The sequence below is a fragment of the Perca fluviatilis genome, chromosome 3, assembly GCF_010015445.1.
Source record: "Perca fluviatilis chromosome 3, GENO_Pfluv_1.0, whole genome shotgun sequence".
Classification (NCBI taxonomy): Eukaryota; Metazoa; Chordata; class Actinopteri; order Perciformes; family Percidae; genus Perca; species Perca fluviatilis.
This window is the reverse complement of record NC_053114.1, coordinates 17,450,373-17,476,689: the sequence shown is the minus strand read 5'-3', so window position 1 is coordinate 17,476,689 and position 26,317 is coordinate 17,450,373. Positions and strand designations below refer to the sequence as shown.

General features: G+C 42.1%; 1 protein-coding gene across 1 annotated transcript; it reads left to right on the top strand.

The window, feature by feature from the left end:
• The first annotated feature begins 822 nt into the window (after positions 1 to 822).
• smad6a (SMAD family member 6a) lies at positions 823 to 20,130 on the top strand. The gene is made up of 4 exons (XM_039796074.1): positions 823 to 2,252; positions 4,109 to 4,162; positions 4,688 to 4,765; positions 19,136 to 20,130. Exons 1-4 carry the CDS (start codon positions 1,511 to 1,513, stop codon positions 19,771 to 19,773), a joined length of 1,512 nt encoding a protein of 503 aa, XP_039652008.1. The 5' UTR covers positions 823 to 1,510; the 3' UTR covers positions 19,774 to 20,130.
• Positions 20,131 to 26,317: the final 6,187 nt, after the last annotated feature.

Genomic DNA, 26,317 nt, shown 5'->3' with positions numbered 1-26,317 from the left:
CTTTAAAAATGTGCTTTAGAGCAATAACAAAGAAATGAAACTCTCAAGACCATCATCTCTCAGATAATACATGAAAACCGAAACAATGCTCAATTTCTATTCTCCATATTGGCAAACAGCTAAACCCCAAGATCAAGAAGACACAGGATCAACTCCTGCTGAGCTGCACTCGTCAACCAAATGTCACGAATTTTCCACCTTCTTTTAGGAAAATGTCTCTGACAATTTCACAAACTAATGGATCTGGCCTGTCTCTACCCCAACAGCATCATCATTCCACCGTGAACACAAAGCTGAATATTTCACCTATTACCCTAAAGGTGATACTGCAGCTAAACCTCTCACTTGCTCCCTTGACCCAGTTCCTACAATTTTTTTTAAACGTGTAGGAGTCTTCCCCTTGTCCCTCAAGTGTTTTTACTGAATGAAACAAAAAAAAACGTAGACTGATCTGTGATTAGCAACAACAGACCAATCTTTAATCGGACTATGCCCTTTCTCATATAAAAAATAATAAAAGGTTGATTACAAACAACTGCATAGTTAGGCCTACATATCACTCCACAATCTATGATGTGTATCAATCTGGCTTCAGGGCGAACCACAGCACAGAAACAGCTCTATAAAAGTAGGCATTTACCTAAAGATCAACAATGCTGCAAACCAAACTTTCCATCAAACCATTAGGGTTTTATTTTGAAAATCATAGTCAAATAAGCCTGGGTTTATTTTGTCTGGCTTGACTCTGGTGTGTGCAGGAGCGTGTGTGCTTGTGCCTGTGTGTGTGTGTGTGTGTGTGTGTGTTTTGTGTGTGTATGTGTGTGTGCGTCCAAAAAAGACTTGCAGGGGAGTGGAGAGTGGAGTAATTCCAGCTCTCTTTAAAACAACTTCTCAGCACGGAATCCGTCCCGGAGTATGGCACTGGAGTCCCCGACCATCTCTGCTTTACCCCGGGACTCTGCAGCGGGATTATTGCTTCCACCAGCGACAGAAATCATCGCAGTTTCAGTGTTGTGAGGATCTACATCGGGTGAAGGAAGGATTTTACGGTTCAAGGGCTTCACTAAACTCAAGGAGAAACTCTGGAAACCTTGTGGATTAATGTTTCTGATGCTCTTTTTGTTCATGTAAACTGACCCTGCTCCTCGAGTGGACTAACTATGGTTTGTGGATGGTGTGCGGGGTCTCCAGAGTGTTGCAGTGTGGAAGGCTTTGAGAGAGGGCTTGCAAAAGTTGTGGCTTAATTGAGTTGGCAACAGCAGGTCACTAAGCAGTGACTGTGTGTTAGCCTTCTCCTTCTTTAGACGTGTAGGGATGTTTAACGCAACGCATGATTGAATATTACTTTCTAATGCTGCGGGAGAGCCAGAACACGGTGACCACCGGCTGCGCATGTTGTGCGCACCGTGCACAAACCCCCGGACTTGCGCGACGAGTGTAAATCGATGTGGCATCTCCCGAGACCCGGACGGGGCCGACAGGACACATCCAAAACTGTCTAGGTTGTCGTATGTTCAAGTCGAAACGCTCAGGTCTTGTACGGCGACTCTGGAGAAGCCGTCTGGTCACCGAGAGCGACGGGCGGGATGGAAGCAGACGAGGTGACGGAGGACGGAACGGTCCGTGTGGCAGACACCCAGGAAAGCTCCACAGACATGAGCAGCGGTCGGTGACACACACTGACCCGGCTCCGGGACACACGGCGGAGGCTGGAGACCTGATTGAGAGCGCGGAGAGGGAGGAAGAGGAGCAGCCTGACGATGACCGGGATGCCATGTGCGTCCCGGTGCACAGAGGCTCCCGGCGGGGACAGGAGGGCGACAGTAGGACGGTGACGTGTTGTTTGTTTGGGGAATGGGATGTCAGACCTCGGAGCCCTTATTGGGCCCCGAGAAAAGACGGAGGGGGCGCTTGTCAGTGCGCACCGAGGCACGCAGGGCTGGAGGAGGAACTCGCGGGCACTGCTCATGCTTTTTTGAAAAGACTCAAGGAGAGATCTCTGGATACTTTGGTGAAGGCTGTAGAGACCAAAGGAGGGATACCCAGCGAGTGTGTCATGGTGCCGAGCACTGAGCTGCGGCTCGGTGCTCATCACATCTCTCCACAGTATCTCCTGTGTAAGGTGTACCGCTGGAGCGACCTGCCGCTCTCAGCCCGGCTCAAAACGCTGTGGCACTGCCAGAGCTTCGGCGCAGTGGACGGCGCAAAGGTGTGCTGCAACCCCTATCACTACAGCCGGTTATGTGGGCCTGGTAAGGACATCAACAAAGGGAAGGGGGTGCTGGGGTGCGTGGGTAGATGTACAATAGACCTTTCCCCTCAGAAAAGAACTTTGAACTTTCAATGTATCAGTAACATAGAGATAGCTATAAGTTTACCCATGTCATTTTGTTACTGCCACCACATTAACCATCATATTCATGATGGGGTGGGGTGGGTGGGGGGGACTTCCTCAAGAACCCCTAGAGGTCCGAACTCAGGTAAAGGGCCTTGCAGAGAATTAAGTTAATTTCATAAAAGTGAAGTGCGCCATGAATGATGATAATTCGATTTGATGCAGCATAAAGATTGATGGCCCATATACCCCTATGAACACATAGCATGACGTTAATGAGTTTCCAATCAGTCACTGTCGTTTGCCTGCAGCCAAAGAATGTTGCTATTGTGGATTAAAGTGGCAAACAACGTCACAAGCGAAAAAAGAACCCCCTTTTGGTGATTTCTTTTTCGTCACTTAATACTGATGAAGCCATCTTACATTTACAATTATATTAAAGCATAATGCAACACTGAAACCCCAGAGAATAAATATCACGTATGTTTTACTGCAATTTTTGTTTTGTTTTATTTATGGAAAAAAAAAACTCCCTTTTATCCAGTATCCAGTTAAATAACTCTAGCTTTTACTCTGGTCAAACATTACTTTGATTTCCTCTCTACATTCCAAACACATTACACATTTATTTAAATGTGCGCAAAACTTTGCTGCTTCTAACATCATCCAATTGAAGGTCGCTCTAAAGTTGCACTTAGGCTCTTTTTTTTCTCTGACAAGGAGGTCCTCCTCTTGTTATTTAGGTGAAGGAGTGCCGATAATATACAGTTTGCATAGTGCTGGCGCCAGACTGACTCGCTGGGTATCTGACTGACTGAGGACTCCGGCAATTACTGGCTCTGCTCTTAAAGGGGCCGCAGCCGCAAACCCATGTCCACTTTGGACTGACGGGACTCTCCCAGCTGCATTGCTCATAATTTACAGTGCTGCTTTTTAAACAGAAATCATCATGTGAGCCTGTGTGAATACAAATGTCTTCACGGAAAACTTTATAAAGATAAAACTGAACAATCAAACACTTCTATACAGAAAGATACAGTTACAAAAGAAAGATACAGTGGAAACCTTGCAGGTTCAGATTGGATCTGTTGAATTATACACATTAGGAGTTCAAAAGAAAGACTAAATATGTGTACAGTTATGCCATCATGTGCTGTTGTGTCTGTTGTATGTCTGTTGATGCAAGGTAGAAACCAAAATAATGAACATTACCTCATGAATAAAAACTATAGTGCATGGAGCCTACAGTGTGCTCAGTTACATTCAGGTACACGGTCTACATTACCATTAGCTATAGGAACAGCTGGGTTGAACTGTCTACCTGAAGATGAAAGACTTTGTTAGTTATATGATTTAGATGAGACTGAAGATGAAGTCCATTTATTTGACATTATATAATGATTTAAGAGCTATAGCTTGTATTTTAAACATTCTTCATTGATGATTACAAGAATCTTGAGCTGTGTTTTAGGAAAGAAAGCTTTTTTTGTGGCAGATTGTAATTGTTTTTGCTTTTTGTAGAGACAAAAGACAGAGTTATTTGTTTGCAAATATGTAAGAAGTTCATGATCCAACATATCAAACTAATTAACTATGCGAATTGTAATCATTTCACATAATCTACAGCTGGCAGCACTAATGTAGAAGACTCATGCAGCAGCTAAAATATGTGAGGCATGATTAGTTTAGTAGTTTTAGTTTTTTCTCAGTTGATAATTTAGCATTTAGACCAAACAGCCTTTAACTTAACCTTAACTTTTGTTGTATTTCCAGAATCACCTCCTCCCCCATACTCTCTGTCCCATTCAGATGAACACAAGCCACTGGGTGAGTTTGGAAGAATTGCGACCACATTGCAAACCAGTAAATGACACAGAGGGTATCGTCACCATCATATTTTTAGAATGGAAACAGATTATCTTTGAAAAGCTGCTTGTGTTGAAAGCGACACAGAGTTAGTTGAGTTTTACCTGTGTTCATCTTCTATTTTGTTGAGCCTGAAATCTGGAGTATATGATAGGGAGGCTCTGTTTGTGCAAACAGGCAGTCTGCGCTATAGTTTGAGGGACTGTATGAAGGCTGCAAACAATGGTTATTTTTATTATTCATTCTTTAAAACGTCATGAAATTCAAAGGGGTACAAGGTGGTTTCCAAGTAGTTTTGTTTCCTACCAATAGTCCAAAACCCCCAAATATTTATAATTATATTTAACTTAATAAAAAAACAGCATCTCCTCATATTTAAGAAGCTTTTAACCAATGTTTGGCAATTTTTGCTTGAGAAATGACTGTTTAATAACCTGTATCTCACTCTTCTACTGTATGTTTGTGCTTTTTTTCTACATTCACCAGACTCAACTCTGTCTAACACTGAAACTGTGCCCCCCCTCTCCTCCAATCCGCCTCACATTACGCCGAGAGACTACACAGGTGAGTAACTTGCATCACTACTGCAGAACTACATGAACGTTGTGACCGGGCAGATGTTCGTTTCAGCAGATGTTGATTTGTATTCCTGAAGAAGTGAACGTCTTCCACAAATAAGTTTGGAAGCACCAATGGAAAAGGTTTTGGAGTTTTGGAGCGTGAGTGTGATTGACCTTACAAATGCACGCACTCATGCATGCAAAACACGCAGAGCATGCGTCGTCTCTGAATGTTGACATAAAAGGGTAAATTACATTTACTGGTGTTATGATGTTGTGCTTTCCTTCCTATTTGCAAAGGCTGTTAAGATAAGCAAAAACTCCACTGCATAAAGCTTCTATTGTCAGAGAGGCATAGGGGGCTCGGTGGGGGTCTGGGGTCTCCCACTATCTAGATGCCACAGCAGTGTAGCCTTTCTGCTTTTCTCTCTTTCTCCCTTTGCTTTCCCCACAGCAAAAATATTTAACTGGGATGAAGCTGCAATAAGATCCCCGTGCATACTCCCAATCCCCTTTGCCTCTCGAACCACCCATCCCCCTCTTTCCCTCTTTCTTCCCTCAAATCCCTCCATTCCTCTTGGCAATTGAGCAGTGGAAAGAGGCTGGCATTTTGGGGGCGGGGGAGCCGAGCAGCTCTGATGAGGCGGAGGTGTAGAGTTTTGTGTGCCGTGTATATGTGGAAAGAGGGGGGCTAAAGGGCTGAGTTTGGACAGGAAACAGCCCCCTCTAGATGATGAAACTGGAGCTTTATTTGTTTACGTGCCGGGGTCGGGTGGAGAGGTCCTTGTAGCGTTAGAAGAAACCCACAAACCCACTCGATCAAGCCTGACTGGGCTGACTTGTGGACGGTGTTGAAAGGTGAATAGGCACCTATAAAGTTTGTGCAGTGTAGTCACTGCATCACAGACCTGTCTGAAGAATCAGCTGCACGCCAATAAGACTTTCTGGAGTTTGTTTGTCTGTTGTGTCCAGAAATGAACTTTTTGTTGAAGTTGATGTTTAGAGTTGAAATCATTTATTGAGTTGTTAGGTTTTCCATGTTTAGAGGCAGGGCCAAAGCCAGCATTTTAGAAATACTGATGTCCTCCCAATGCACACCTCACCACTCTCAGAATATTTTGAGAAATTAAAAAAATGATGCTTTAACTGCTTGGACTATACTTCCAGGGTGTTTTTATTTTCCAACATTGAGGTCTAAATGCTGTTTCGAAACCTTCTATACACTGTCAGGAATACAATTGCTGGGTCTAAATAATGAAACCTCTGTTTATTAAAACAACCTAGCCTAAAAGTTATCAAATTGAATTCATTGAGTGTAACAAATCTGCATAAAAAAGTACTTTTAAGTTGATTTACACTGACAAAAGTGTTGTTCTTGGAAGTTATGTTAAACAAATCAGGTCAAGAGTCAAACAAGAGTCAAGTTTTAGGTTGTGATTTCTAGGCTATGTAGTAAGAGATGATGAAGAAGATCAGTTTTCTCAAGACGTGGTGTGTTTGGGTGATTCTGTGTGTGTGTGTGTGTGTGTGTGTGTGTGTTTGTGTGTGTGGTCTCCGATCCCCTGCCCCCCACACCAGAATGGTGGAGCCAGGAACTGGAGCTCAGGCCAAGAGCATGAAGTCGGAAAGAGACTAAACAGACGTAGCCAAGAAATCTGCATGTCGCTTTTGTCTGTTACCTTTGACAGGTTATACAACTCCCCTTTTTTTTTATTACAGCTGGTATAATAAGCTGAACATGAAGCTTTTATCAAAGACTTGTTGGTTGGTTAGATCTTTCAAGAGTGTAGATGAGTATTTTTTTGTGCAGGTGATCCTCTGGCATATCATCTAAAGGCCTTGTTGTTTTCTTTAGAACAAATACAAGCATTGAACATGTGCTCCTGCACTTGAGCATCTTTTTTTTCAAATTCCTTTTTAAAGTAGCTACTTACCCTAGCTTTACAGGGGAAAAGGCTGCAGCAGGGTGTGGTCCATACATACCTTTGCCCTGGCCTCTTTTATCATTCAATCAGTTAACATTCCCTTTAAACCGCAGCAAACAGTAATGCTTTGAAAAGGGAAATGTCTACTCGAAGTTTAGTAGGCTTACATCTACTACATTCAGCTGCTTATTGTCAGTGTGTGTGTGTGTGTGTGTGTGTGTGTGTGTGTGTGTGTGTGTGTGTGTGTGCGCGCACGCATGTGTGTGACAGGGGGGAAAAAGTGAGGAATTTCTGTCTGACTCAGTGATAAGATCGTCTCAGAGAACTCACATAGGGGTTCTATCAGGACAAAAACACACGCACACATACAAACACACACTCACCAATCAAGCGATTATCTGCAAGGGAGACAAAGTTCTGCTTTTTTACCTTCATAATTGATCTATAACAAAAAGCAGTATATTATGTTTGACTAAGCTTGTGTTGCCTTTTCTCTAAATACACATTATTTGGACTTTCTGCACTATTTTGTACTGCCCTTTTCTTTCTGTATTATTGTCTATCTTATTTGTGATGATACACAAATTACAAAAACTTGGAATGGAATTTGCCAGTATCACATAAACCTATAATCGTGACCACTGTTTGCCAGAACACACACTCATTTGGTGATGTTCATGAAAGCTGGAACCATAGACAATAAAGATGGACGACGCGTCTAAGCTTCTTCCCACTGTACATATACGGGCGCTGCCATCTTGTAATTTTGGAGCCAGAGTCTGCGCAGCCGTGATCAGACGGTGGTATTGAAGTCCTGTCATGACGTTTCGTCCTGTTTTTATAGCATCAAATAACTAATCAAAACCAAACATATCAGAGAAATGAACACTTGAACAAACATCTGCGTGATAAGAACTACCTTAAATGACAGAGGCCTTTAGTAGAAATGTACTTGAGGTGTCCTCGATTTTTTGGTTTGGCCCATGTCCCATCGTAGACTGTAAAAAACATGGACAGCCTGTCCGTGACGTCATCCATTAGTTTCTGAGTGTCTCATACGCTAACATGGAGAGGCGTGATTTATGACCTATACTGCAGCCAGCCACCAGGGGGCGATCGATGTGTTTTGGCTTCACTTTTGGGGAGCTGTCAAGCCATCCATCTGTATATACAGTCTATGGTTGGTACTGACATTCATGAGCTTAATGGATTTAATTATGTTTCTTTTGGTATAACCAACAGGTTAAAACTTAAACACTAAACGTAACAAAAAAAACATCTCCAAAATTAGTTTCTGTCAGCCTTAGCTGTACTTCGAGATTATAGCTAAAATAAAATGCTACCATAGCATTGCTCCAGATATCTGAATCACCACCCGCATCTCTGATGCAGTCACGCAGCTGTACAGGTTTTTGTAAGTTGACTTACTGTCGCTTCTGTGACGTCCACGGAAAAGATTTGTCACTTACTGGAAAAAAAGAAAGCAGAACAAACTCCCTTCCAAACCGAAATTAGCTTACATGAACACAATGTGAGACTGAACGATTGAAGTTGCACTTTAGCATTCAGCCTCAAAGCACAACTGAGTCTACCTACCCACAATAGCAGACTGACAAAGTACAGCTTAGCCTGATGAAAAATGAGCTAACTATGACACCTAAATCTGAGCCTGACACGCTAAGTCTGATTCAGTCGCATTCAAATCATGTCAGCAGAGTATGAAAATGCACATATATATAGCATAAATCAGCAATTTTCCTCCTTGCCTAACTCATTTCACTCATTGCTAGCTTGGCTGTAGACTGTCAGCCTTGTTTTTTAATCAGCATTTCACTGAGCAATTGGTATGCTTCTCACAGCATTGACAGCACACATATACATAGCATGATTTTTATTTTAAGGGATTGAGAGTCCAGAAGGACAATGGCCAAAGAGTTAGCTATGTCCTTGTCAGCTTTTACATCATATGACATCATTGCACTTGTCAAACATGTGTCCACCTTGTTGTTGTTAGGCTCTGGCTTTTGAACATGTGGAAACAAGTAAAGCAATGATACTTAGTGGACATTAGTTTGGCCTGGATGCACTGAAGTAAGACAAGAAGACTGCTCCCTCTCTGCCCTTAGTAATCATATTTTGGTGGCTTGTTTGCTTAAGCAGAGCAAGGTATCAGCCAAACATCCTGTCTCAAAGCCCTGTCTGCACTCGCTGCAGCATTAACCCCATGAATTGGCCCTTTGACTGATAGGGCACGGCCCAGGAATGTTGGGAAATTGGGAAGGTGAAGGGGAGTAGGGTCTCGGAGTGAAAGAGGTGGGAGGGGGATAAGGGGGTGGGGGGTGGGGGGGGTCTGACTCTGGAGAGTGACATCTGATACATGTTTGAACATATCACCGTTAATACTTAAGAAACACGGAACTGAGCCGACATTCTTGGAAGCTTGGAAGAGAGTTTGACTTCACCGTGCTGTTTTTCGTGTGTTTAGCTCAGCAAGTGTGAAGCTTTCCAGGTCAGTCCAGGTTGACACAGTTGGACACGGTTTTGTAAATCATCTACTGTGACTCTCAAGCAAAGATTTGACTCACAGAAGCATGAATATTAAATGAGATGCCTTCGTAGAATTCATTTCAATATTGTGTCAAAGTCAAAGATGTCAAAATAGTGCAGACACAAAAAGTAAACACCACATTATGCTGCATCCAGTGAGAATCTATCTGTCTAAGTCTGGACGGGTCCTCTCAGTGACCTGAACCTCCAGGCTGTTTGAAAGGCACGCGTACAACACTTGCTCTTATGCCTGACTGAGACACATTAGACTATGGAATTCAACATCAAGTGCTGGCCCATTAACCATTTGCCATTTCCTCAAATATTTTCCGTCAGAGCTCCTTTTCACTATACAAGCAGGGGACGCAGCTGAGGACCCAGCACACAACTCACTCAGAGCTCTTTTATGTCAGTTTGGTCATTTTTTTTCAAGTCCTTTATTTGTCTTTTTTTTATTATTATTATTCACATTTTAGGCTTACTGACAGAATGTTAACACTGTTATTAAAACCCTGTCTCCAAGAAATAACGTTTATATACAACTAATGTGCAACAGCAAATACATTTTGAATGAAAAATGTCGACCGGATAGATTTTCAATCAACATAATAAGAAAATGTTGTTAATTAATGTATCTGGCAATTCACAAAAATGCTCAGGGAAATACAATGTCAGGGAAATGATCATTGGCAATGTATGTCATTTGTTTTCCCCAAAATAGCCAATCTTGCAATACAAAATCTGCTCGCAGTGACTACGGCATTATTAAACTTTTTATGATTACGTTCAGGCAATGCCGACACTGTTTAAGGGAATATTGTGGTCTGGCTTAATGCAAAAATAGTCTGCAATGATTTAAATCATAAAACACAACATGATTATCAACCATTTTTTACCAAAACAACGATCTTTCCTTGACCTTTACCAAAGTGCTTTAATGCCTCAATCTAACCATAGATGGTAGTCAGGATGCAAACCCCGCTTTCTGGTGTCAAAGTCCATCATCCACCCCCACCACCTTTCTATGACTCCAGTGGTAGAAGAAGAAACTTAAAAAAAAGGAATGTTTGAAGGTAATTGGGAAGGTTAGAGTTTTTTTTTTTTTATTAGCGTATTGGCAAGAAGTGCCAATATGGTACTCAGTGAAGTGGGAAGTTGAACTTTAACAAGGTTGAATAGACTAACTACTACTAGATTTCATAAAGCTACTTTGCATCTCTGATCCCAGAATGTGTCTGTCATCTTTTCCACACAAAAAAACACAGAAACCTAACTTGCCTCACTTTATTTCCCTGCATCGTAAGACTGATCAGGGCCTCCTAGCTTAGCTTAATCCTGACTTGAAAAACCATCGCCTGTATTTAATCAGCGCACGTATAAATAAGCTGTAAACTCTGAGCTAATAGAGCATTGTCATCGACAAAGCTTTAATGCTGAAATGTCTGTCAGTGTAGAAAGATACGTAGCCTATAAATGCTGTTGCGTGGATACACAGAACGGTCAACATGCATACCTCTAAAATACTCCAAGCACTTGAGGGTAGCTGAGGTTGAGCAGGAAAGGATATACGATATCAGCGCGGTTCGTCCAACACGCAACTTAAGAAAGAAGCAAAAGCACCAATGTATTTATTTCATTTCCTATTTTTGAACACGTTATTTTTGTCTGATCCTGGGTCTTTGTACATTCGGGCTTGGTAGATGCAACCCTGCTTTATGTGTCTGTGGTAACACTGTGTTTACAGAAGCTTGTTTCAGATATTTATATTTTCAACCTTTTTATTGATTGACAGAGAGTCAACAGCCCATGACCTCTCAAAGTTCATGGATTTAGGAAGTGTTACACATCAGGAACAAACCTGATTATCAAGTAGAGACTGTCTCATATTGTTTGAATCACAATATTGTTTTTGCTCCATTCTTTTGCTATCCCCTCACACTTTAGCCCACTTTTACTGTTCTTTGTCTTAGTGCTAATTCTACTTGTGCCCTCGCAGCCTCTACTGTTTGTTGTACACACATTATTGCTCTCTTTCTCTCTGTCTTTGCAACTCTTATTCTCGCCCCCTCTTTTTCAGTCCATGTAGTCAGGCCATCACAATTTAAAATAAGGTTTAAATTACAGGGCTGGCTGTGGCTTTCCGTTGTTCCCTCAGAGTTTTTGCCAACCCGCAATTTGGCTTTTAATGGAATCCTGCCATGCTGCTGAACCTAAAGATTCTTTGCAGATGTCGACAGGCTCTCTGACTTTATGAAATGTAGGAAGCTGTCGCCTGTGCTTTGAGCTCTGAGTGCAACGCTGAGTTAAGTCTGAAGTATATATGACGGAAGCAACATTTTCATACGTTTTCAGGCAATGTAGCTGCCTGTTGTTAGTGAGAACAATTGCTTGTGTGTTTGTGCTGGGCATTCACCCATGATATTGAGAACTACACTGACAGACAAACACATACAGTATTTAAGCTTCGCTATCCAACTTTGATGAGGACTGTTGTATACACACACACACACACGTACACACACACACACACACACACACACACACACACACACACACATACACACACTTATCTTTCACGCACAGAGCTTTCAGTAACCATTGATCATTGTTCAGTTCGTTATTGAAAACTGCCAAGTCTGTGTGTGTGTGTGCATCGTGGATTACACCTTTCAATAAAGTTGTAATCTTTTAATTTCTCAAGTCTCATAGTCCCTGTGTCACTCCCTTGTGAGTTATGTATAGTGATTCTGCATTGTATTTTCAGTCCACAGCCTCGTTTATATATATATATATATATATATATATATATATATATATATATATATATATATCAATGCGTTCCACACAGGAGTTTCACATTCAGATCATTCTCCCAAATAAAGTTTTAGAAGGAATTTCATAATTCTTTCTTCATAGTGAAACAAATTGATCTATTCCACCAATACATTTGTGTAATTATGTTGTGAGGAGTGAAGGCCATATAGTCGGACCACGTGAGGCTCAATGAGAGTCTTGTCAACTTGACCCCTGTGACTGGCTGAGCGGGGGGAGGAAGTGTCGAGGAAGAGGGCCTGTCCAGGAATGTGTTGGGAGGGGAGGCTTGTCAACTGCACAGCTCTGCTACTCTTCGCTGCTTCTGTGTCTCTATTCAGATTTAAATCATCTTTCTTTGAGTCGTAAACTTAAGGCCAGTTATTCTTAAACCTACAGCACGCAATATCGTTTTTTCATGGAGTGGCTTTAGTCAAGCCGGATTTAAGTCTCTGTCGCAGTATAATGATACCTGTGTATGTCTCTCTGGCGCGTCTGCAAGTAACTCTTGAAAAATGTAACCACATGTACAGTATAGGGGAGTATAGGGGCTACACGGGCTATACAGACACCACATGAACTGGGATTGAGCTGCTGTGTTTGTTGATAGTGAAGACAACATTGCGAAGGCTGAACGCTCATCTAGCAAAGCTATTTCCCACGCACACTTTGACTTTGATGTGATTGTGAACATGATTACATCAGAAATAGCAGGAATGCACAGCTATTGATCAAACACTCTCCTCTTTACACTGGTGCAACAACATAGCCCGTGCAGAACAATAAATCACTGCATGCTATAGCTGCTGTGACACCTTAATGTACTATAGAAGTATAATTTAGGCGTCAGTCCCCCCCTCGTCCTGTTTAGCTGGTTAAGTTGCACTAGTTACAAATGTCACGCTGAAACTTCAAGGCTTCAAGGAAGTAAAAATCCGATCAGGGATGATTTACAATAACCCACCCAATCACAATTAGTTCTGTTTACTCAGATTAAGTCTTCTGGTGAAGTAGTCAAATGGGATTAATAACATGAACAATCCTTGCAGTGTGTTTACCTGCAGAAAACTCTTGAAATATTATGAACTTGCACATTCATAATCTCTCATGGCAAGGTTGTTGTGCACAAAAAAAGGAAACCAGTCTGCGTCAATGAGATCTGTTATCATGTGTTGGAGCCACTGAATCCATCTGTTAAAAACAGACATACAAGAGAATGTGGAGTGATTGGATGTAAACTAATAAGTCACTTTGCAGAAACGTTACTAGTATGCAGTTTTTGCACTATTTAGTAAATGTTCCTCATTCTGATTTTAATGAAGTTAAACCAAGAACAATAGGTCCATAGGTCATGTTTTCTCAGTTTGCTTCTAATTTGAGGTTTTTCCAGTAGCTAGTCTAAAGATCATACTTGTGCATACTTATATGAACATATATGAACGTGGCAATGTAAAGTCTAAACAGAAGCACACGTTGGATTGGAACATGTCCACATTGTTATATGGCATTTTTGCCTTTATTTGACAAAGCTACACCAACAGTTTATAGAGAAGGGGTGATGACTTGCTACAAAGCTTACTTGCAGTTACATGTATGTGTATTAACCACATGACCACCAGACACACAGTCTATATACTGTTCTTGTGTGTTTTCTAAAAAGTGTGAAAGCTCAGCCAAAGTCAAATGTAAATTGTCAGTAAAAACAGAGGAACAAATGTCAACAATAGTGCATAATTCAGTGTATGAGCTATTCTATATCTCCTGAAACCATCTTTTATTTCCAAAGTGTCAGCTTTCATTATGAGTTTCTCAAACATCAGAGTTAGGAGAAGGTGAAAACTGAGGTGAAAACTAATTGGATTTCCAGTGGTTTCATGTCCACAATGAAAACACAAACTTTGGTGGATGATATAAGACAGGAAAGCAGAGTTTGTCCTGGATACAATAATGATGTATGCAAACCTGAGACATTCCTTGGCTTAAGTTGTCTGGCACTTTAAAGTAGCAGCAGAAATGCAGGAAACTGGTTACTTACTCTCTTCCTCTTAGAGGAGCTTTTTAAACTAGCTCCAAGAACGTCTTCCTAGGAATTTTACAGGGACACACAGTTACTTTCCTGTGGCTCCGTTGACCTCCAGGTTCAAGGAATGTGGACGTCTGTTTGTATAAAATAATGGATCATTGTTAGAGAATTGTTTTTTACTGTGTAAACGCAGAGAACGATGTCTAGTTGCACACTGCAGCAGGCTACATCACAAGATCCACTTTACAATGGAAAGAGAGAGAGAAGGAAAGAGAGAGAGAGAGAGAGAGAGAGAGAGAGAGAGAGAGAGAGAGAGAGAGAGAGAGAGAGTGTGTGTGTGTGTGTGTGTGTGTGTGTGTGTGTGTGTGTGTGTGTGAGCCCCGTTGTGTTGGACTGCACGGCCCGTGTCTAGCGATAACGCAGCCCTCTGATGGCAGAGATAGTCGAGACGCCAGCCTAAATGTGGCTTGCTGGATTGAAGTTGCCCTGTAATGATAGTTGTCTCAAACAACACAGAACCTACCATTTGTAGCCAGGGAGGGGTATCCCCCCCCCTCCACACACACACACACACACACACACACACAAACACACACACAAACACACACACATTTTATTTTATTCCTACTTTTTTTAAGCGCTTTAGGAGGAAATTTGAGGAAGTTGAATCAAAACAAAGCATCTTAGAGGCGTCCGACAATGGTCAGTAACTGAATTCTATCCTCCCCTCTCGTCCCTCTGCCCCAACCACCCCCCTCCCCCATCTCCCCAACCCACCCACTTCTTTCAGCACAGTGGAAGAGTCTAATAACTGGAGGGGAATCTAATCCTTGGCAGTGGATGAAAGACGAGGGTCTCCCTCCCTCCCTCCCTCTCTTTCTCACAGTCTCTTTCTCTCCCTTCATTTTTTCCGTGGATGCTGGTTATGCTTGGCAGGTTCTCTCTCTCTCTTTTCCTCTCATTTTCCCGCTCCCTCTTTCACCCAGTCTCTCTTTTTTACTCCTCTATTTCCCCTTTTTTTCCCCTTACTTTCTTCTTCTCTGTGCAGGTTAAGGTTAGCAGGAGAAAACCTCCAACTGCTCAGACTGGAGGGATACAGGAAAAGTGAGGGAGTTTCAAGATATAGTTGGACATTTTGGGAAACAAGCTTTTTCTTTTCCTAGTTGAGAATTAGATGAGAAGATCGATTCCACTTTCATGTTTGTCTGTTACATATGACGCTGGTTAGCTTAGCTTAGAGTCAAGGTTTTTTTCACTGGAAATGGGGAGCCTCTATTCTATTAAGGTAAAACTCCACCTACTAGCCCCTCAAAACCTCACTTATGAACACGTTGTACCTTGTTTGTTTAATTAATACAAAAACAAAGTGTAAAAATTACAAGTTAAGAATGTAATGTTAGGGTTAGTGACTTCCTGGAGTCATCACAAAAAGGTTGTCAGGCAACCAATGGAAACTACAGGAAGTCACTGCTCCTGGCCAATATATAATCCCCCAATAAAACCTCAGATTGTTGTTTCTACACTTTGGTTTTTGTACAAATTAAACACAATTAGATATACAGTTTTAAAGTGGTGCTAGGCAGACTTTGTTACCTTTGGACAGAGCTAGGCTCGATGTTTCCGCCTGTTTCCAGGCTTTATGCTATGCTAAGCTAAGATAACCATCTGCTTCCACATTTACCATAGATAAAGCACAAGCGTGGTATCAATCTTTTCATCGAAGTCTTAGCAAAAAAAAGCGATTAAGGGTGTTTCCCAAAATGTCTAACTATTTCTTTAATATCTACTCAAGAGGAGAAAAAGAAAGAGGAAAGATGAGTGTTGCTGTCATTGTTTGAAGTCCAGGTTCGGCAGTCTGTGGGGAGCCGGCAGGAAACTGCCTGTCTGACCCCTGAACTTTTGATTGGCAGTGCTTTTTATCAGTCCAAAAACTAAACTAGCCAATGCAATTAACTTGTCGATTATTGTAATTTCATTTCAGCAAGTCATTTGTTTTATATTCCACCTATCTTCCCACCTTTGTTCAGGCCTCGGATAAAACCAACTGTTCCATGAGATTGGCACTAAGAGACAGTGATTTTGAAATGAAATAACAAAGGCTACTTATCTAATTGGTAAACAGAGCTGTTAAATGGTGCTTGGTGTAAATGCTTGCAGGACGCTGTAATTGCTGCCAGCCCTCACATACAGATGTAGGCAGGCACACACATTCACAAAGTCGCACACTAACACACGTTTTTTTTTTTTTTTTTTTTTTGACTTCCTCCGCTCAAACATAAACATGCTGATAACCTCCAGTTTGAACCCGTCTTTTAAAATTCCATTGATGAAGTTCAGTTGCCCACCCGCGCCTCCCTTCTTCTCCCTCCTTCCATGTTCTCCCTCGTCATTCTCACACAAGCTCATTATACCTTTAGTTGGATGATAGCCTGTCTGAGTATGATGACATTATGTCAGTGTGCCAGAAACATTAAACATGACATGCTGTACCACTCGGGCTGTCAAACACTAGTGGAAATCAAGAATGAGTGGTTTTGACTTCACAATATATCAGTCAACCTCCAGAAGACTGTGGTGCCATTGCTTAATGTGAAATTCTGCTCTCATCCATATTTGCCAGTTTTTCAATGACTTTCTCGGCTTTTTCTTTATCCCTCAATGCTCCCCAAGGATGTATATGGATTGTTACACATGGCAGAAAACTAAAATAAAGTAAGTCAACAGTGATATTTGTAATCCAGTAATTGAAACTGTTCACAAATGAAATATAATAAGAACATTATAAGTAAATAAACAAATATTCATATGAGCAAAGAAGCACACTCTGGTACATATTGAATAGTAACTCAAAATTATAAATGTGAATTATTCAAGATTTTTTTTGGCAAGGTAAGTTTTTTTGTATCGCACCTTTCAACAAGACAATTTACATAAGACATAAAAGGCATCAAGACCTAATATAAAAGAAACTAGAGTTATGGGAGTTTCTTCCAGATATGTGGTGCACAAAAACTAAATCTCATAATATTCTTGAGTTTAGGTTTCATTATAAACTTAAAAGCCAGGATGTAATACTATACTATCTGCAGCATCATTCATTATGTGATGGAAATTACAGTAAAGTGTACTATGTCTAAAAACCCCTAAAAAGTCCCAGTTTGTTTTATGTCTTCTTTGGGAATTAATTTGATCATGAGCTCATAAAGTCTCCCTGTGTTTCCCCAGACATGTTTGTGTTGCCTTATTACAGGGAAGAGCATGGCTTGTAAAAGTATGTGTGTGTGTGTGTGTGTGTGTGTGTGTGTGTGTGTGTGTGTGTGTGTGTGTGTGTGTGTTTGTGTATGAGTGAGAGAGAGAGAGAGAGTCAGAAAGAGATAGAGTGAGAGAAAGAAAGAGATCCTGCTAGCTGAGCAGCCTGCTCTCTTATTGGAGAGCTGTAAAAACTCCAGACCGCAGGAGTTGCCAGCTTGGAATTCACTAATGACACACGTGGGCCTCAGATGAGAAGTGCAATTTTGTGTGTGTGCATGCGTTCGTGTATGTGTATGTGTGTGTGTGTGTGTGTGTGCATGCGTGTGTGTGTTATAGTCATACTGTTTGGATCAGAAGACCAAATTTGTGTGTGTACATATGCATGTGTGAGGCCCTATCTCATCATCTAGTGTGTGTGCATGTATTTGTGTAAAAACACACATCTTCTCCTCCTCCTCCTCCTCCTCCTCCTCCTCCTCCTCCTCCTCCTCCTCCTCCTCCTCCTCTTCCCAGCTCCCCGTACTATCACCGCCTCTTCTACCCCACCCCACCCTGAAACGAAAATGGCCGCTGTGCAAACATAACACACCTAGCCTAATCTCGGTCCTGGTTTCACCCAAAAGCAGCTTGTTAATGGGAGAAGGACCACAGCCATTCTGGCCCCTGGTGGATAAAGAGGGGGTGCTCGCGGGAATATGAAAGGAATGGGGCCACAGGCACATGGGTCTTTAAATCCTCTGTGTCAATAGAGTCTCTGGAGCAAAATAATGGCATCACTCTGTGTGGGAGTTAATGTGAGCTGATAGCATGAGGGCTAGGGGGGTCAAGGGTTCATGGGCTTGCGTTAGGTTGACAGAGAGCTGAATGCTTTCAACCACCACCCCTACCCCCCTCCAACCCCCTCTCTGCTGCTCCCCTCGGGACCTGAAGGAGTGTTATTCAGGGAGATGACGAGGGCTGTCAGAGGAGGAAGTGGGCTGTTTAGTGTTGGCAGTTTTAGCCACCTTTTCAAAATACTCAGATGAATGCCAAATTAAAGGAAAAATGTGAATAAATGAGTGAAGAAACAGTAAATGCAGATGCTTCCCTACAGAGCATGAGGGGTCACTGAGTGGTTTGATTTGGATGGAAATGTTGTGAATCATTTACTGCAGGGCAATCACCAGGCCAGGAAATCTTTGCAGGACCTATAGGTAACAGTAATCTGCACAAAAAGACAGAAAGTTACCCACCCACTGCTGTCTCGCTCCCAATTCTTCTTTTATGCTTTCCTCAGGAAGAACATTTGTGGCCAACACATTGTCATGTCCATTTATTTTTTCACATTATTAATTTGTTTATTTAACATTGTTACATAAGAATAAGCAATATAACACATGTAATTTGCAGCCCCTGTCTGGATAAAACAAGAATTGGGAGCAAAATAGCAGTGTGCATGTATTGTTTAATTTCTTACGGTTTCTTATGGTGTTTAAAGGAGCGTATAGAGACTTGGCGGCTCATGGTGATACAAAATCTTACTAAGACATTTTATCTATCTTTAGTACTGAATTTTCAAGCAGACCGAGAAATGAATTTCTTTTGTCTTGTAAAATGGAACTGAAAGCCATCTACGACTTCCTGCTGTTGCGAGTTAAAACCATAGACTGCTTAAAAAATATTGTATTGGTTTGAGGAACGCATGTGTTCTGCTGCAGTGTGAAAACACTGTGGCGGTCTTGTAAGTCTAACTTGTTTTGAGTAGTAGTAGTAGTTATGGAACATGAACACTAACCAATGCAAATATTAATTCTTCCACCTCTCTTCTTCCGCTCAGACACTGGTACCTCCCTCGGCTCCTCGACTTCCGGCGGACACCGCTCGTACTGGTGCAGTGTTGCCTACTGGGAGCAGCGCACACGCGTGGGTCGCCTTTATCCAGCCTACGAGCCCTCGCTCAACATCTTCTATGACCTACCTCAGGGCACAGGCCTCTGCCTGGGCCAGCTCCACGCCAACGCCTACCACAGCCGCCGTGACGACCCTGGCAGCCACGGCACATCGGGTCTTCACGGACACCACAGCCATGGAAGTGGAGGTAACAGCAGCAGCAGCGTGCAACAGATGCGCAGTAAAATCGGCTACGGCATCGTGCTGAGCCGGGAGCCGGACGGAGTGTGGCTGTACAACCGCAGCCAGCACCCGGTGTTTGTCCACTCACCCACTCTGGACCCACCCAGGGCTCGGGGGCTGAGTGTGAAGAGGGTGATGCCCGGCTTCTCCCTCAAGGTTTTTGACTATGAGCGCTCCAGCTGGATGGCAGAGCACGGTGTGAAGCCTGAGTGCCAGGAGGGGCCCTGGGACCCCCACAGTATTCGTATCAGTTTTGCTAAAGGATGGGGCCCCTGCTACTCCAGACAGTTCATCACCTCCTGTCCGTGCTGGCTGGAGGTGCTACTCAACAACCACAGATAGCACACAGACTCACAGACTCACATGAGGTTTTCTGACCCAGTATCCTAATTGTAATCTACCTAGATTTAATATAAAATGTATATATTATATAAAATATATTATACATGTAAATACTTGAGTCATTTTTACAATGCAATTATTTATGTATAGTGTAATGTGTACTGTATATGGACAAAATAAAAAGGAACAAGAATATGCACTTTTGATTCTATATATGCATTACAGTTTCTCAGTGTCATTTTTGCAAATATAAACTGTAAAGATAAGACAAACCTGGTTTATGTTCTCATGATTTAGCAGTTCCATCAGAAAGTATGCCATACACACATTGTCAATAAAGTATTTGTATTAAATGAAGGTTTCTGTGATGGTCTCAAGTGCTTTTACCTGAGCTATGGATGAGTCAGTACTTGTCAGTGATATGCAGGGTTTGGTTACGACTTTGACAAACACTTGCCTTTTTTTCTCCCCTGAAGCAAACAAACATATTCTTCTGTTTACACCATAGGCACTCTTTTCAGCATTTACAAGTGCTGGTTTATCTTTGGACAGACACAGGCTAACTGTTTCCCTCTGCTCCCAGTCTTTATGCTGAGCTAAGCTGACTGTCTTTGGCTGTAGCTTTATATTTAGTGGACAGATATGAGAATGGTATTGATTTTAGAAAATAAGCGTGTTTAGCAACTATTTCTTTTAAAGGATAAGTCAAATGTATACTGTACATGCCATGAGCTGCTGACAGTTCAGGTCTGGAAGCAGTTTGGAAAAAAACACTGATGAACGGTGGATTAAAGCTGCAGTAGGTAAGATTGTGAAGAGCCAGGACTTTGCCAACAAATTTGAACATCGACAACTTCTCAGTCCCTCCTCCCTTTCTGCTGCAGCCCAAACCGTCTCCTAAGCCCCTCCCACACAACGGAGTTTGACAGAACTGCCGGCGTGTCAGACAACATATTCAATAACTAAACACTAACACAACGTTAACTTTACTCACCAACAGTAAAACGATGCTAACTAGCAGGCTACCGTTAGCCATTTCAGCATCATATCAGACCGACCACTGTGCTAACGTTACTATCATCCTCACCAACGTAGCTTTGTGGACTTTTGACTACTAATAACCAAGTGAAAGATAAATCATTCATGGTAATTATGTTACCTGTTGAGAGGAAATGTGGCTACATCTGCATAGTTCTTCAGATCTTTAAAATCCTGCAGCCACGCCACCTCTGAAAAGCCTCTCCATTATTCACGGAGTTTTGGAAAACCTTTCTGCAGCTCGTGCGCGGGGAAGGGGGAGGGGAGAACGCTCTTATATGCGTGTGCCTGAGCAGTGATTGACAGGCAGATAGACCACCCCTGTGGCCCTGATTGGAGAAAATCGACCGGGAGCGGTGGAATTTTGCCAATGGCACTACAGGCTGTAGGAGGTGCCAGAGGAGCTGTCTTTTTTTTTTTTTTTTACATAATTCATGTAGTTCTACTGGATCATAGGGTCAGTTTCAGCAAATATGACAGAAAGTTAGTTTTATAAGACTTACCTACTGCATCTTTAAGTGAAAGAGGTGGAGAGGGCTTACCTCCACAACTGCTTCTCACAACTTTCCAATCTGGTGTTGCGGTGGTCCCATCAAATAGTAAAATTCGACACCCCGTTTTGTCAAGTAAAATCTAATAATCATATTGTGATAACACCTTAGCTAGCTACCTTTCCTGACAATGTGTTGCAATGAAAGCCATAGTGCGTAGTTTCTGTCGCCCCCATGGGGAAAACTAAGTAATGACAACCAAACTGTTGGCGCGTCCACATGATACAAGCCTTACGTGACCGCACATATTTGTATAAAACAACAACCAGAATTGGATAAAAACCTTACATAAAAGCTCATTCCCACACACACACACACACACACACACACACACACACACACACACACACACACACACACACACACACACACACACACACACACACACACACACACACACACACAAATTTCCAATGTATATTTCAGTCAAGTCTCCTCTCTGCTTTTCCAGGCAAAGTGTGGGATTTGTGGTTAGGATACAATGGAAGGATTCAGAGGAGGGATCGGGGTGGGAGAGTTGCTGCTGGCAGGACCAAAAGTAATCCTAAAAACCTACCATGTTTCTCTTCCGTCTCTTTTTTGGTTTTCTCATCTGAAAACACCCCTGCCTGGTCTCCTAATTGTTTTCCTTTGTCAGGATTCAGAGTCATGGAGACGATGAAACGGATCCCAGGCTGCGAGCGGTGGAGAAGGGTTTCTGGCCCTCGTCGTCAGGGCTGCGGTGTGTGCTGACCTCACTGTGAACTAAAGGAAAATGGGCTAATTCTGCCACTGGCTCTCGAGCTACACCCCTTGACCATATAATTATCCCTGTCCAGATTATGATGTTATAATTATGTTAATGAATACATCAGAGATGGGTAATTAATGGAAGACCTTTTCTGTTTTTGCTACAAACAAGATGAGTAATCGCTTAAAGTGACAAACAAGTTTTAGCTTCTAAACTGCAAATCCCATATGCTTTATATTTGTATTGATCATTTTGAAATGCATGGTCTACAGCTATGGTTCACAACATGTGGTTTGGGGAGCCTATAAAGGGCTGGATGTCATGTCAGATGTTGTCATTGTATCCTGGAGTTCACCTGTACATCACTGCAGCCACTTGAGGTCAGCAAAGGGGTTGTTCTTTAAAGTGCTCATATTATGCTCATTTTCAGGTTCATAATTGTATTTAGAGGTTGTACCAGAATAGGTTTACATGGTTTCATTTTCAAAAAACACCATATTTTTTTTGTACTGCACATTGCTGCAGCTCCTCTTTTCATCCTGTGCGTTGAGCTCTCTGTTTTAGCTACAGAGTGAGGCATCTCACTTCTATTCCATCTTCGTTGTGAGTCGCACATGTGCAGTAGCTAGGTAAGGACAACTAGCCACGCTAGCAGCTAGGCGAGCATTATAGCGTGTGTTACAAAGTGACGCACGTTCGTCGCTGAAGTAAAGGCTGGACTACAACAGAGCTGTTTGGAGCAGTTTGTGAACAGTATTTTCTGTTGGAGATGGTAAGGCCCTTTGGGGTGGACTTTGGGCTTTTTCACTTTGTAAACCTATAACATGCACACAAAAAAGATATATAACACAAAAGGAAAGAGAAAAAGGCAAAAAGCATAATATGAGCACTTTAAAATAAATTTTAAATTTAAAACAGATTGCCACAAAAAAGGTAAGTAAATATTAGTATGTAAATTGTATATCTCAACCCCTCTTAAGTTTACTTAAAATGTAACTGTGTTTAGGTTATTCATTTTGTTACGTTCTTATAACACAATGATGTAAAGTAACCTGTACAAGTGTTAGCAATTGAATTTAACAATCCTATTTACTCAATAGAATTTAGAAATAAATAACAATCAGTGAAGTGTCTTATGCAATAGAAGACAAATGTAAAATTAAATTATACAAAATAAAAGGCTCACTTAATACCTTACGATATAAATCAATCCATAAAGAAATGTTTTCAGATGATAATCTAGGTCTGACTTATCCCAGGGGTGCAGAAATCGGAAGCGGTAAAAGTGATCACCAGAGGAAAAACACTCCACCTCAAAATCAACACCCTTCTTCTCTCATCACGCCATCATCATCATCATCATCATCATCATCATCATCATCTTGACAGTGTTTTGTCACTTGGCTGCTCAGAGTGCATTTGGATCGATACCTCCCCAGCCCTCTTGTGTGAAACCGCAGACAGCTCAGACGTCTCCTCACTGTCTTGCTGCTGATTGCATATCAGTGTTTATGAATTTCCTCTCAACCAAAGAAAAATAATGACAGACAGGTCCTAAGTAGTCACAAAACATATAAATCAACAATTGGCAGTTTATTGAAAAACTAAATAAGCTGTTACATGGCCTGGAGTTCATTAAAGAAAGGCATACACACGTATTTCTAATCCAGGATTATTAAGGTGGCCTGTTGAAAATGCTAAAGGTCCCATGGCATGAAAATTTCACTTTATGAGGTTTTTTTTAACATTAATATGAGTTCCCCCAGCCTGCCTATGGTCCCCCAGTGGCTAGAAATGGCGATAGGTGTAAACCGAGCCCTGGGTATCCTGCTCTGCCTTTGAGAAAATGAAAGCTCAGATGGGCCGATCTGGAATCTTGCTCCTTATGAGGTCATAAAAATGAAGCTGATTTTGTGTCAATCTGCAATCACCGGCCATCCACTTGGGCTGACTGGGAGCACCTGGGCCCAGTGCTCCCAGTCACTACATACTGTCCTCTGCCACCTTCTGGCCCATATGCTTTGTTTGGTTCCTTTATTATTTTTCACACCATCACATGCACACCATACTTCCCACACATCCACTCACATCCACTTACACCACCATTTCATCTTTTTTGCAATTCAATTGATGTATTTTTGTAAATAAATCAGTTTATTTAACTGCTTTTTATGGTGTCTCTCCCTGTGTTTGCCATGGCCCTGTGAACCTTCATAACGGTGCCTATACCAGGTTATGAAGTAGCTTGTGTACAAAGCTGATATTTTGGACAAACCGTGAAAAAAGATATTTGAATTCTTTATGAGAAAATGGTATATCTTCTGGTTGATTGTGCTCAGTAACATATTTTCAAGTGTAGTCAAGTCCACATTTGCGATTTAGAATTTAAAGTTCAGTCTAAAGAGGCCTTTTTCACTAGCCTGGGTAAACCCTGACGAAATTTGAGAATTGATCTGCAAGTCAGTCTGGCAAAGAGCCCATTCAAACCCATTTACAATGTCCCCAAAATTGAGGCACCTATCACAACCGCTGAGGCGGGCTTTACACCAATCACAATCGTTGAGGCGGGTTTTACGCGACGACAATGATGGCTACCGAAGCGCAGTGTCACCCAGTTCGTTGGTCTGATTGGTTGGACTATCCAATGTGCCCAGAGGCATTTGAGCGGGCGTCCGTTGGCGACGCCCCTTTGGAAATGAACTGTCAATGAACAGTTACAACTGAGAAGGGTCTGGTGTCAACCAGGCTGCTTTTTCACAGCAGACATGTAGACTTGTCACACAGGAGGAGAAGCTCAGGTGTTGCTAATAACATTAACAATGACCTATTCAACTGTTCCAGTGAGCTATGGCAGTGTGACAGTGAGCATGCCTTCCCCAAACTGAAACCGAAGCAGCTAAATGGAATTCAGCCATCAGAGTTTTTGAACAAAGATATTTGGATCGTCATCTGAACAGAAATCACACTCACACTGTCTGGGGCTCCAACTTATATGTGTTTAACTTTGATTTGACTGTTTTGTTTGATTGGCCGGATCAGATTCTCACACACACACACACAGACACAGACACACACACACTCACACACACACACACAGACACACACACACACACACACACACACACACAAAGACACAGACACACACACACACACACACACACACACACACACACACACACACACACAGACACACAAAAACAGACACAGACACACACACACACACACACAAAGACACACACACACACACACACACCACAGACACACACACACACACACACACACAAACACAGACACACACACACACACACAAGACACACAGACACACAGACACACAAGACACACAGACACACAGACACACACACACACACACACACACACATACACAGACACACAGACACAGACATACAGACACACAGAGACACACACACACACACACACACACAAGACACACACACAGACACACACATACAGACACACAAAAACACACACACACACACACACACACACACAAAACACAGACACACAGACACACAGACACACACACACACACACACACACACAGACACACAGACACACACACACACAAGACACACACACACACAGACACACAGACACACAGACACAGACATACAGACACAGAGACACACACAGAGACACACACACACACACACACACACACACACACACACAGACACAGACACACAGACACAGACATACAGACACACACACACACACACACACACACACACACACACACACACACACACACACACACAACAAACAAACAAACAACTTTCTTCTGTTCACACACATACACACAGCGGTTTGTCAGTTTTCTTTGTGAAATGTAAAGCATGAAATCACTGTAAACTAATGACTAATGACTCACTTGTGTCACTGGAAATGAAACAATAATAACCGTTGTGGTTGAGCTTCTTGTTACCTCGTTAATACATGGACATGAGTAATAGGATGACTGAGTGTCACCTTTATGGTTTCCATGTGCACAGCTTTGCTTCACTGTGAACTATTTCTCCTCTCCGCTAAACTATTATTATAAAACTCAGCAATGTAGGCCTACACATCTCAGGCTCGCCCTTTCAATACAGGACTAAGGGTGCTGTTTATTTTCCAGTCCGTCTTTGTTTTGTTACTTTAAGCACCATGTCTGTCAGCCATAGTGTAATTATATGGAGACAGAGACACAGGAGGGGGGGAGGCGTTG

Bases quoted from the DNA above. Each gene is read 5' to 3' on its own strand.
- smad6a (XM_039796074.1), top strand. From the start codon at position 1,511: ATGTTCAAGTCGAAACGCTCAGGTCTTGTACGGCGACTCTGGAGAAGC. The intron at 2,253-4,108 runs GTAAGGACATCA...TTGTATTTCCAG, and splicing joins CAGCCGGTTATGTGGGCCTG to AATCACCTCCTCCCCCATAC. The intron at 4,766-19,135 runs GTGAGTAACTTG...TCTTCCGCTCAG, and splicing joins TACGCCGAGAGACTACACAG to ACACTGGTACCTCCCTCGGC.